Source organism: Megalops cyprinoides, chromosome 7 (assembly GCF_013368585.1).
Source record: "Megalops cyprinoides isolate fMegCyp1 chromosome 7, fMegCyp1.pri, whole genome shotgun sequence".
NCBI classification, from domain to species: domain Eukaryota; kingdom Metazoa; phylum Chordata; class Actinopteri; order Elopiformes; family Megalopidae; genus Megalops; species Megalops cyprinoides.
Window position 1 is genome coordinate 28,579,572 of NC_050589.1, and position 13,195 is coordinate 28,592,766.

A 13,195-nucleotide genomic window follows, 5' to 3' on the forward strand; every position below is an offset into this window, starting at 1 on the left:
CAAACCAGTAATGTAAATTCCCCTAACATGAAGAAGGAGAACAGGCAGATAACGCACATGGAGAAAATAAGGCAGTTTACATGCATATTTGTAAAGGCTGTACAGTAGTTTCTGTCAGTTTTCTTTCTGAAGAATGCTCCATGTCATGGTCTTCTTGACCTTCAGAGGTTTGTCTTCATATATGTGGAACTTCATCATCATTTGAGTCTTAAGAATTACAGTGACAAAAGGTCACATGTGAGCTCCTTCAGCTAAAATCAGGGGCTTCAGTTTTTTCCCCTCCTTCTTCTTTGATGGGGAACAGCAGTAGAGAGAGCTTAGAGAAGTTAGTGTGCTTTTTCAAGTCCGCTTCCCTACAGAGAGCTGTCATATAGAAGATGCCAGCCCCCCCCCCCCCCCCCCCTTTGCCCACCCCTTGCTCTCTCTCTCCACGCCCTCCCCTCATACTGGATGGACGAACTGGTAGACCAGTCTCTGGGATACATCCGGCTTGCGGATGATGCCCTTCTTGTAGTACTGGCGGATGGAGCGGCTCAGTTTATCGTAGTTCATGGCTGGACGGTTCTTCCTGATTCCCCACAGCCTCGCCACGTGGGCCGAGTCTTCGATTTTGAAGATACCTGGATGGGGAAGGGAAATGGGGCGTAGTGAAACAAAAAGTTGGTGCAGTGCAGCCCTGTGACCTCTGCTAATAATTGGGGAAGAAGAGTAAAAGGCTAAAATGTGAGCAGGCAGAGGCCTGGATTTAATCAGCATTTGTCCACAACTTTAACTCATAAATGTGTTATTCCTTTGTTCATTTTGGTGAAGACTGAACAAAAAATCTGCAAATAAAAGTTGCATCTAATACCGAGTCAGTAGTTAGGGGCAATTGTTGAAGCTTTGATTGATTCAAGGCCAAAGTTGTAGTTTTCCTTAGGCATCAGAGAAAATTGCATAATGTGTAAGACTTTTGCACAACGGTGTGCAGTAGGTTGTTAGGCCTCGGTGGAGAGGCTGTGGCTTTGAGCACCCCGCTCCCGGCCCGCTCCTGCTCACCCTTCTCCTTGTTGAGCCAGCGGATGCAGCGGCCATAACTGTGCGGCTTGAGGAGCAGCTCCCGGAGGAACTGCCACAGGTGGATGGGCTGGCCAGAGCAGAAGGAGTCCGCCTCCGACCACAGCTCCTCTCCTCCTGAAACCACCAAGAGTTTGGATTCAATCAACACATGCTCCTTAAGTCTTAGGTGCGAATCAGTGCAAATGTTAGCTTACTCAATACAACGAGATGTTGTTTATTCCACTTATTTTGGTTATAACTGAACTTGTTTGTGACTGTGTTGGTGTACAAAAAAGTTCGCATTTAACTTAACTTACAAACTCTCAAGCTCACAAATTCCATGCAAAGGATATTTTTATCATTCATTTCAGTAAACTTGCTAAACTGTGCAAAAAGTAACAGTTTTTGCACTGAATTGTGAGTCAAAGTTAAAGACAGATGTTTGCTGAATCCCATCCTAAGACAGACATCCCAGGGGTTGTCTCAGTCACGTTCACACGACTTGTTGTTGCACCGTAAAAACCTCATTGCCACAAATGAGCACACTATTCTATGTAAACAAGCACTTTGAAGGACGAAGGCGGTCCCTTACCTGTAAGCTTGCCTTCACCTGGCGAACACCGTTCCTTCATCCAGGCAGCTGAGCAGAGAGAGACAGAGATGGGGTACAAAGTTAGACTCACAGAATTGAATGTAATGAAGAAAGGGGAGGCTGGATATGAGGCCTTGAGTCAACATTCATGGAATGATCTGTTTAAATGGCTGTTTGAATGCATACCCTCTGTAGTAATGATTGATGAGTCAGTACACCAATATAACAATGAGAGGATAACACCAAGTGAGTTGATTTTGACATATAGCAAACAGATGGCATTGTTCTATGACACAGTGGAGAGACGGTCAGTCACTAAAATAATTTATGTGAGAGACAGAGGGTGTGTCCGTGTATGATTGGTTTACGCCATTTGAAAGGTTAAGAGTCTTGCATGGAAAATTTCACACAGCATTAACAGGATATGGACAAATATCTATAGGGCACTGAAGCAAACTCAGGTAACACCAAAGGTGATGGAAATGTACAGTTGAGGCAGTAGTGACAACAGCAATGCAAACATTGCAAATTGACTCGAGTCCTTGTTCTCACAGTTATTTGCTCTGAAAGTGTAAAGCTGTATTTTCTTGCCATTTGGCCACAGCTGCCCAACTTGAAAAGTCATTCACATGAAGCACTTCCAAGATGTTTGCTGCATATTGCTTTTGTTCACATGTATCATGGTAGGGATATTACAGGCTATAATATATTAAAAATATATATATTAGCATTTAGCAGATGCTCTTCTACAGAGCGACTTACAGTTACAGTTTTTTTTCACAATGTTATCCAAGTCCTGCTCCTTAACCACTATGCTACACTGCAGCCCCGGTATGAGTAAGAACTCCTCTTCTCTCTGCACTGCCATCATTTCACTCCCTCTCAAGATCTCTGTGACAGAACAGCATCCCTAGCTAGAGTGGAATATTTGGTTTGATGTAGAGGTAAAGCCTGGTGTAAATGACCAGCGTTGGCCTCATTTTCCCGTGTTAGCTGCAGCCGGTTTGCTGGCGGCCTGCCGGTCAGCGTACCTGACTTCCAGATGTCCAGGTGGGCGTACAGCACGTCCCCGCACTGCAGTGACCTCTGCCGGAAGTCCTCCTCGCTCATGGAGCACAGATCCTTGCCGCTGAGGTCCTGAAAGGCCTTCCCTACCTGGGGAAGCCTGTAGAGGTGCTCCGTCCACAGCACCCACTTCTGCACGTTCCCCGCGTTCCACTCCATGGGGTCTGGGGGAAAAAGAGGCATGTCAAAACATTAAAAAGCAGTACGCTTCTGCTGCAACAAAAGCAGAAAGCTGTATTATAGCCTCCTGGGAACAGACAGCACATGTACACGGTCGTGTATTTACAGGTGCTGGGTGGTAATTCAGCTTTAACGATCCGAATTGTTTTACTTGGCACGCTCCAGTCTTTAAAGGTGATCTTAATTGTGTGAAAGCCCATGGGCTATTAGTCTGGTGATGTTCAGCACTTTGGAACAGAGAGGACCCAGGACTGATAAACAGATAGGGCAATCAGATGGATTGTCTCACCTGGAGCATTTCTCATGAAGGGCACAAAATAGAATCTCTTGTCTATATGTCTACTCACTTGTTTCAGTGAAAATCATTTATTATGTGATTGAGTCTGCATCTATTTTGCTAAAAGACTTGGAGCCATTTGTGCAAGCAGGACTTGCAATTTCTCAAAGCCACACATTAGGTTAGAATCAGGGTTGAAATTGGACCAGAAATTGATGGAATATTTAAGCGTACTAATGTACTGGCCAGTCTTCTGATGGACACTTGTGTTCACCTTGTATTAGTTTGTCTTTGGATTTGAGTTTAGAGGTTCAGCCTGTGTGTACCTGTTGAGCCTGGCTGGGTGACCCAGTCGTGGGGTCGGTGTGCGGTCGGGTACCTGGGGTGATGTTGAGCAGCTTGCAGGCTGTCTCGATGTCCTTCAGCACCTCGCCCACCACCATGCTCTGCACCTGCTCCAGGGATCGCTCCTCCATCTGTGAGTCCAGCCCCAGGGGCAGGCCCAGGGCCTGGCTGTCGATGACAGGGCACTGCTCGGGGTCCTTCCGAGGCTCGGGCCGGGGACTGCCGGCAGCAGGGGGCGCCCCTTCCGCCACCTTCAGCAGCCAGGCGGCGTCCTCGGTGAAGAGCATGTCGAAACAGGACAGGTAGAGTCCCTGCAGGCCGCGCTCCGGCGAGGCCAGGGCGTCGCGGGCCGACTTGCTGTCGTCCAGCTCCCAGCTGTCCTGCTCCAGGTCAGTCAGGGAGCTCTCGGCGAAAGCCAAATGGGATGGGTGCAGTGTGCCGGCCACCTGACCCCCAGCTGGGCTTCCCATCCCCACCACAGCACTGTAACATAATAAGCTTCAGTCAGTCCAATCAATGATTACAGTAGAAAACTCATATAACACTTATTTCTTCACATGTTTTCTCAGCAAACACCTTTTTTTCATGAGCAGCTAATGTATTTTTTCTTTCTTTTGTCTGATCCATTGATACATCCATTTACACTGCTGGACGTCTGCTGAAGCCTTTCAGGTAAAGTGCCTTACTCAGTGCCATGGCACTAGTGCCCCACCTTGGAATGGAACCATTTATGTGGGAGTTAGTTGTGACTGCAGAAGAATGGAATTTTTTACATTAATCAAGTACAGTCAAATCTTTACCCAGAGGGTTGCCTCAGTGCTGGGACAACCTAACCCACAGTAACCTCTGAAATAGATTGATTAAAGGGGCTGCAGTGTAGTATAGTGATAAGAAGCAGGGATCATAATCAAACAGTTGCCAGTTGCCAGATTTCCCATTGGGTTTTGCTATTGTACCCCTCGGCAAGGTCCTTAACCTGGAATGACTCAGAAAATACCCAGCTGTGTAAATGGATAATGCAAAAATTGTAAGCTGTGTATGTTACTCTGGAGCACTTGCTGAACCACTGTAATGCAATGTAATATAATTGATAAATAAATCACACAAGCTATATTGAGGATACATTGAACCGCATTGAATAGTGCTACAGATGAAAACTTTCATAAATGTACCATAATTATATTTCCGGCTATGTTGTGTATTAAACGAATAAACGTCAGATGGAAAATCATTCTGTGGTCAAAAATGAAGTGCAAACGGAAGACCTGAACCGATTTTGTAACTAGTTTCTCATAAATGTTGACTTACACGTCATAAGTCCAAGTGCCTAATTCACCTTTTGAATTCAGGTATTGGCAAATCTCCACTTTTTTCACATAGTGCTGCATTACAGTGAAACCAAGCCTAAATGTTTAAACAGTAGTAATGCTAAAACAAACTCTGGATTTTATCAAATTAATTCACTGCGTAAGTGGTAGTGTTCACTCATTTGGAATGCATTTGGTAACTATTTATCGTAAGACCTGAGTCTGATAATAAACATTTATTTTGAATGAAGCACTCCGCTGATATTTTTATTTTTCATGCAGTAGCAGTAAGCCATGTAATGTTAACTTTTTCAATGTCCCTATTGGTTCCAGATACACTGATGAATTGCTTAAAAAGAACCCAGTCAAGAGCTAAACAAAGTAAACTTACATGTTCTCTCTCAGGGAAAATACCCAGTGATCCAACGTCTGCTACAGTGCATCCAGTTTGCAATCCGTAATTAAAAACGATGTGAGCTCCATGTCATTAACTGATCTTTTAAAGAGATGTTGACTCTTGGACTGTGAGTTTATGTAATGACTCCAGCATTCACCAGGGCTTTTTTTATTGAGTCTGAAGTCAAGCTTCTTCAAAGGGCCTAAGCAAGGATGGGGACAGGGAACCCCCAAAAACAGAAGTCACCGAGCAATTTCGGTAAGGCGTGGGGGCTAAATGGATTTTACTGAGTCGCTTACTTGTGGGTCAGTTCTCATTAATGATCACCAACCTGGGGTGAGTGGCTGGGATTCAGCCCTGGACCGACGCTGTCAGCAGTGCTACCTTTCATATCACCGGCCCTGCTGTCTCCTGTCTCCAATGCCAGCTGGAGCCAGGGTTTTTAATCAAATAAAACATCAACCAAACAATAAAGGCGCTCGCATCAGTAGAAAAAGACACACTTCGCAGACAGGCAAGCGGGCCGTTCCCTTTTACCTGTATGGCACAATGAGTGCTATAAGAGGGATAAAGGCTACGTGGGTTTCCTGATAGAAGACATTTTATTAGTTTGATTTTATGAGCTTTATTTTTACAGCTGTTTTCACACAGCAGATGCTAACAGGGCTCTACAGGGGTTTGACGGCACTTATATGTCATATTCATTGCGCACATTAAGTCATATAACATTAATTAAGATATGCAGATAACATACTTATGTTTTATGGGAACCAGGGGTTTTTCAGTGAATTGCTCAGTGTAGTGAAGAGTCCAAATTAAGTATAATTTAAGGCTAAACTATGTCTTGGTTTCAGAGAATAACTCTTAAGTGGCTTTAAATCACTTCAATGAGTAATTGCAGTCCCTCTGTATTTGTATTTACCAGGGAACCATTTCCACAAAATTGACATGCTTTTTTAGTGCTGCTTGTTCCACTAACAGAAGTTAATTCTTCTGACGCAGAGCTGACGTCATTCCAGTGTAAAGACTGGCGTGGTCAGCTAATGGCTGAAATCTTGGTTGGGGAGATGAATCATCATAGTGATTATCTGGGGTGATTTGTGTTTAATGATAAAAAGAATGTGCCCTCTCATCACATGTGCACAAGGCCGACCCTCCTACAGGGCCAAGATCTACTTTCAGTATGACTAACAAAACCACAGTGGAGGTGCAGCAGCCTGGGATGGGCAGCCCAAAAAACAGCCAGGGACAGGGGTGCTAAAATTGTTCTCACACCTGAGAGCATTTTACCCCCCTAGCCTCAGGCAGACCCAGCCTTCAACAAGCAGAACACGGGAAATGAGTTTCACCAAAGAGGTTTTGGTGGTTTGTGTGATAGGCCTCCTCACTTGTGCTGAAAGAAGGTCAGTGAGTTGTGGGACAGGGCCTTTGAAGCTGCCCTACAGCTAACCCTGAAGGAAATGAAGTAACACTCTTCTAAAGAACCTTCCCTCTCCCTTCTTCTCTCATTACTTCTTTTTTTTCTTTCCCCCATTTCTAAATACCTCCTTTCATCCCCTCCCTCCCCCACTCCCTAAATAAAGGTCCCAGGCTGGTGTTGTCTCCACTGGTTTATCGGGAACCGGATTAAAAGCCACCAGGCCTGCTGCGTACCCACACTGCCCTGCAACAGCTTGCCCTAAGCCCATTAGTCCAGCAAATGTAGTCATTTCGCTTCTTCTGTGGGAGTGGAGGGAGGCGAAAAAAAAGACGCAAACAGGCCCTCCAGGGGAAGGATTAAGCTGGCGACTGATCTCTAAATGAGTTTGGTGAAGACCGGTTTTCATTTCAGGGGAATTAGGGCTTGGTCCATTTCCTCGCGAGGCAGCCCCCCTCATAAAGAGGGCCAAGGGCAGACAGCTGCCCTGGGAACATGTGTAGCACTCTTACCCTGCTCAGGTGAGGAACCCAAAACTTATTTGTTTCACGGGTATGCAGATACCCTGTTATGAAATACACATACACATACAGAGGGAGACAAGCAGATTTTGAAATGCCAATAAAATAGCTCCTCTGTCTATATATATATATTTGAACCTCAGTGGAGTCCACACACCACCTGGCCGACAGTGTAACAGACTGAAAACTAGTCCGCCACAAAGGCGTGTTGTGTAGTCCAACACCATGGCACGGGCCCCAAGGAACTTTTTCACAGCAGGGCCCTTTCTGAGAAAGCTGTCAGTCCCAAAAAGACAAATTGTGCAAACTTGAGTCCCTGATTGTTTTTTGATGCATTAGGAAGTCAAGTGTTATTGATGCATGGACTATGACCCTGAAAGTCATGAAAATTAAATAAGGCCTGGCGACCATTTTCTGTGTGTACTCCTTTCAGCAGAGGATGGAGAATGTAGCCAAATGCTTAAGCCATCCTGTCCTTAGAAAATGTTCTATTGCTTGGTTTTGGAGTTAAATGTGTGTGTACAGTTGGGCGTGGCTGTTTGCCAGGATTTGGGCCCAACTTACTCTTTCATTTCTGGGGACTTTAGAGTTTGATATTTCTCACGGGAAACAGCGTCTGACTACGAAGCCAAATTATTGTTCCATGATGGAAACTTGTGAATTTTTTGTTATCTATATTAAAGCGAAGAAGTGACATCAGTTAAAGATTGAAGTGATACGAGCAGGCTTCAGGGGAGCACCTGAGACAATTGTGTATTTTATGGCAACAGACAACAGTCAAGACACAGACACAGTCATGCCCCAGGGAGATGATGTTGCTCTTATGTGATATAGGGTTTTCCCTGGGTCCCGACAGGTGATCGATGATGTGCGCCTGGGGGTTAGTTGTGGGTGGTGGGAAGGCAAGTGTACCTCTAACCAAATGAAGGCATGGTAGAGTAAAGACGCACAAACTTTAGCTGGCTGTTCCTGCAGCGCTTAATAAAGTACACTCACAATTTGTTAGTTTTTATTCTAGTAAGAATAAATAGTTTGTTTCAAGTAATGTTTCAAGTTATCTCAGTGTGAGTCACATGATCAAGTGTTTACATTAGCTGAACGTAATTTCTTAGATTGCAGCGCAATTTAATTTTGATAAAATTAGAATGGTTTAGCTTTTTACTTCATTAAAGAAGCACAGAGACGGAGCCCTTAAAAATTAAATGGCCATTACAGAGCAGTGATTTAGTTAGCGATTTAGAATAATTATTGAAATGCGGGGTCTAGTCAGAATTTTTGACAATTTTCTGACTTGAAGAGTAAACTGTTTGGCAGCCTGCAGAATATTAAAAAAAAAACAGAGGGAACCGTGTGATGTGAAATTTCTTCTTTTTTTTTCCTTTGAAACTGTACAATGTGTTCTATTTAGTAAGTGAGATAGCTGATCTTGCCACATGCTGAGGAAATACCAGTTGTCATGTATTTGTATTTCAGTGCGTGCGCACGCATATGTGTGTGTGACTAATTATGTGCGAATAAATAGACTGAGTACCCAGTGCATGAAATTGGTAAATTATTGTGATCCTTAGTGTCAGTGTTCGGGTTGGTGGTGTCACATTCATTACTAAACATCTCTCTACAATGGAGGAATGCAGAGTCCCTTTGCTGCAGTTATTTAGCGGTCTACATTTGATCCCTGCTCCATCCTGACCTGACTATGGTAGGCAGGTATCCTCTGTAAGCCTGGAGTGCTGTGCGGTAATCACACCCATAATGAGTGAGCAAGTACAAGGAAGTGGGATGATTGGAGAATATTCCTGGAGGTGGAAATGCCAGGATAAAAAACATAGGAGAGGTCTGATGCATTCGTGGAGATGCTAGAACGGTGTTTGTAAGGCATAGGTGAGGATCTATGTTGTTATTAAGAAGGCTTGAAACCAGAGGAAAGGTGAACTGTGCACACCTTTGAATTGTGACATATTCAGCTGAAACTAAAAAGTAATCTGTCGGTTATGTTCCTTGGTAATAATGACTTTTTAATGTGTGTGTACTTTTGATTCCCTGAAAGAATCATAGGCTTTGTATGCAGCATTATTCTGACTGTGCAAGTGCTGTGTTTATTTTCTCACTGACTGGTTCAGAGCAAAGTACATGGCCCGAAAATAGACAGATAACCAGAGTGCTATGTTTAACACCTCGGTAGGCATTGGTGATTAGACTGATTATGGTGCATGCCATTGCAGGTACTATACCTTGCTGCTGTGGGGTTTTTTTTTTGTCATCTGTTATCCACTACACCCAGTTATGACTGAGTCAGTGGGAGGACCAGCGTCAGGGAGGGTGCAGCTATGCCTACGTGACTACTTTACCACTTTTCTTCCCTTTTGCATGTGGTGTGACGGTGATGCCTGTCACTGCCAAACATGATATGCGGCTCTTTGGGGGTGCCAGTGAAGTGTGCTAACATCATTGCATCGCCAGGTTGTGCCGTCATGCCTCAAGGGTATGCAGTGGGGTGTAAAAGCCCTCATTTCCCTAAATCAGAGATTTTATCACCCTCTGTTATCCAGCATGTCAGGTCATGTCACAAGAGGCACAAGCGCCGAAACAGGCTCACTAAAAGGGAGCAAAACAGCTACATGCTGAGCGTGCTCTCTCATGTTGCACGGACAGTGCAGAGCACAGGTGGAGGTATTGGGTGCACCTCAGTAATTGAAATGAGCTGTTGGCAGCTCTGCGCGTGGTAACATTCGTCCGCCTGGAGTCTGAAACACCTGGCGCAGATGCAAGGGGACCTGTTTCCACTACATCTTCATATCAGAAAACTCAGCCTGTTGCATTTTCATCCTTTCCTCCTCCGTTCCGATGACTTATTTGCATTTAGGGGCGGAGACTTCAATACGGCGAAAGACATTGTGCCTACACTAAATGTATCATATTCGGGGAAATACTGTAAAGCGTCAGTTTGTGATTTCGTTCAAGTGATTACATTTGCCAGCATCCAGAGTATTCAAATGATATGCAAAGCTTTACCCACAAACAGACATTAATTAAAAAAAAATCCCACATATTTTTACTTCTCTTAAGGAGGCCGTGCGGAGTGCCTGTTTTGTCTGTCTGTTTGCCTGTATTCCTTTGACCACATGGTTTCAGAGTTCCCCTGCAAGATCTAGGGAGGATTAAAGTAAACTTTACATACCCCTTGTAAGAAATTACATTTTCATGTCTTGTGAATGAAAAGCTGTGGGAAAATGTAAATGTAAATATCCATGAGGCTGCCTGTCTGCAGTTAGACCAACAGGAGCACTGTATGACCTGGATAAAGATTATCAGGTGTTTTGTGTTATGTTATTATTTATTCACTCATGTGCAGGGTGACTTACATTCTGTAAGAAACATTTTGTGTATTATCCAGTTTCCATTTCAACAGCTGGTTGTTTATTGTACCAGAAGGTACATGGCCCCATAAGCTATAACTCACCCCAGATTCAAACCAGCAACCATGGGGTCTCTCAATCAAGTTTCCAAAGCAGGTTTTAGCCCTTTAGTGTGCTCAGTTAATATAAAATATGAGGAATTATTATTTGCCGGCTTTACCTGGAGGTAGTTTACACATTGATAAGAATAAAGATGGACTTTGTAGTGGTACATGTTCAATAGAATATCGATAGTTATTTTTTCTGGGTCACCGCAACATGAGTTCTACGGCTGTGGGTCTCATCCACCGTTTCCCGCTCAGTTTTGGACCCATGTCAGACCCATGACCCGTGTCCCCTCACAGTACTAACGTCAGATAGACTTCATATACTTCTGCGTGCTGAAATGGACCTGTGGATACATAGCTTTTTTTTGTTTGTTACTTTCTGACCTCATTTAAGGAAGTTTCTGCTCTGTTCCAGATCAGCCCACCCAGGTTCCAGATAGCATCTCATAACGATCAAGCAAGTAGTTTGCACATTTGATTTACAGCTGCACAGTGATAAGAGGAAGGGGCTCACCTGTTACTGGGGGAGCCAGAAGAGAGAGAGAGAGAGAACACCCAGCGCTAAGTTAACTGCTTCCATATACCTGCTTTATTTACCCTACTGTAGCGAGAGTCAAGTGTAGATAAAATAACACAGTTTGGGATTTGAGATCTATGCAGACCTCCAGAGATTACTCTTAAAAAAACATTCAAACACAGGCTCTAGCCCCCTCACACATTTCACTGTATCTAGGCCCCTCTCTGAAAAGCCTCGTCATGCCATTCAAAGGGGTCCATGGTATCCACAGGCGTGCCGGCAGTGTGTCTCCTTCAGGCTTAGTGGTAGTGGGTTGCAGTAGCGGATCGGTGAGCTCTTACCTTGAGAGAGTGGAGTGCAGGCGCTGAGGTGATGCCAGTGGTGTGAAGGGCTCTGTCACCGCGTGCGCAGGTACGGCGACGAAGGCTGGCTGTCCGGCTCCCGAGCCAGTCGATCTCCAGTCTGGTGGGTCCCGCGCGCCCTGGTGGTTTTGGGAATCCACCCGGGGGGTGAGGTGACGCGTGAAATGCGCTATGGCTGCGTACCTAGAACCGCTGAGATTGGTGCCCGAGGTAGGGGCCACTTTTTTCAGAGAGCCACGGCGGCGCTAAGGGCTCGAGAGGGAGAGAGTGTGTTATAAAGGCGTAAGAGCTTTCGCATAATCAGCCTTATCAGTTTAATACTCCCTCTACACCAACCTGTGTGTTTGTGTGTGCCTGCAAGAGCCGGTGTATGGATGTGTGTGTGTGTGTGTGCGCGCATGAGTGTGTGTGTGAAGGAATGCCTGCTCCATTGACTCCAGGTCATATTTATAACGAGGCCCTATTTACCTGAGTAAACAGCGTGTGTGCGCCAACCTCTGCTGGAGGTGTTTGAGTTCGTCAGTGACCCCCCCACCCCCCCTTCCTTAAGACAGTAAAGCCGTTGTGTTGTGTTGTTTAACCCCTTGAATGCCTGTCACAGCTGTTGGTGAAGGCTGCTGACAGAAAGCCTCACGGGAAAGAGCCCCCCTCGGTGCGTGCTGTCCGGCATCTCCGTGCGAGCGAGCGCTTCCCCAAGAGGATTTTGGACACACAATATTTGCTCCAGAACTGTTCTCCACTTTATGAATGAAGGCGACTGCTAACAATCAGTGTTAGGATTCGGCTTCGGTACGCCATGCAGGGGAGGCTCAAGGATCAGATTTGCATAGCAGGATTAGCGCTGCATCTCTCAGGCAGCTAAAAATTTGCTTATCAAATTTGCTGAAGGACATGTGGGCATGTGGAATATGAACCAGTGATTTAAAAAAATAATAATAATGCTAAATTTAGCAACCCCATAGTTCTGCTCTCGCGACCACTGCACGGCCCTTGCAGGCTTTTGAGCCGGAGGGTGTGTTCCTGTCGTGGTCATGTCGTGGTTTTTTGATAAAGGGTTTTTTTTTTCGACATAATTCTTTGCACTGAGATTTTAAAGCCTTTAGAGGAAATGTTGAAGAACTCAAGAAAGAAATATAGTTAATTTTTAACTGGGTTTGATTTCACATTGATTAGTAATGAATGTGGCTTTTGAGTGTGCTCCTGTGCATAGCTAACTTATTGCGAGAGGGCCAGCCAGCTCTGAACCAGGAAAACATCAATTTGATAGAATATGCTTCACATATTCAAAAAAAATATCCTCCTCCTCTACACTGCTTTCTGTGTTTTTTCTTATTTCTTATTTCATCGTTGTTGTTGTTGTTCCTGTACTTCAGTTTATAGTGATTATAGTAAAAAAAAAAATACAGTAAAAAAATGAAATACTTAATTCAAGTGCAATTTACAACAGATTGTCTTTTTATGAATTGGAAGTCATCTTGAATGCCCATCCAGATTTAAGGCACATGCCATCCCACAATTCTGTACGTAATGAACTTGTACAAGTATGACCAAGTGCCATATGCTGAGCCACATGCCTTTCAGGTTCTCATTAGCAGGTTTCAGCATGTTCCACATTCACAGCAAGCCAGAATACATTTAGTATTGTTTAATAGTGCCAATAAACAGCACTGTATAGCACATCTATTTACCCACCTCATTTATCGCTGAAAAAGAA

At 44.5% G+C, this 13,195-nt stretch overlaps 1 protein-coding gene across 1 annotated transcript; it reads right to left on the reverse strand.

The window, feature by feature from the left end:
* Positions 1-441: 441 nt before the first annotated feature.
* Positions 442-11,911, reverse strand: LOC118781356 (SAM pointed domain-containing Ets transcription factor). Its single transcript, XM_036534355.1, has 6 exons — positions 11,461-11,911; positions 3,532-3,980; positions 2,662-2,859; positions 1,631-1,678; positions 1,039-1,173; positions 442-620 (listed from the first exon to the last, which is right to left on the reverse strand). The coding sequence occupies exons 2-6, from the start codon at positions 3,965-3,967 to the stop codon at positions 442-444; spliced, it is 996 nt and encodes a 331-aa protein (XP_036390248.1). The 5' UTR covers positions 3,968-3,980; positions 11,461-11,911.
* Positions 11,912-13,195: the final 1,284 nt, after the last annotated feature.

What these genes read in the sequence shown, in the direction of transcription:
- LOC118781356 (XM_036534355.1), bottom strand. Translation starts at nt 3,967, where the DNA reads ATGGGAAGCCCAGCTGGGGGTCAGGTGGCCGGCACACTGCACCCATCC. An exon ending in GCTGCTCAACATCACCCCAG is followed by an intron (nt 2,860 to 3,531) that starts GTACCCGACCGC and finishes TTTTTCCCCCAG; the next exon opens with ACCCCATGGAGTGGAACGCG. An exon ending in CCTGGACATCTGGAAGTCAG is followed by an intron (nt 1,679 to 2,661) that starts GTACGCTGACCG and finishes CTCTCTGCTCAG; the next exon opens with CTGCCTGGATGAAGGAACGG.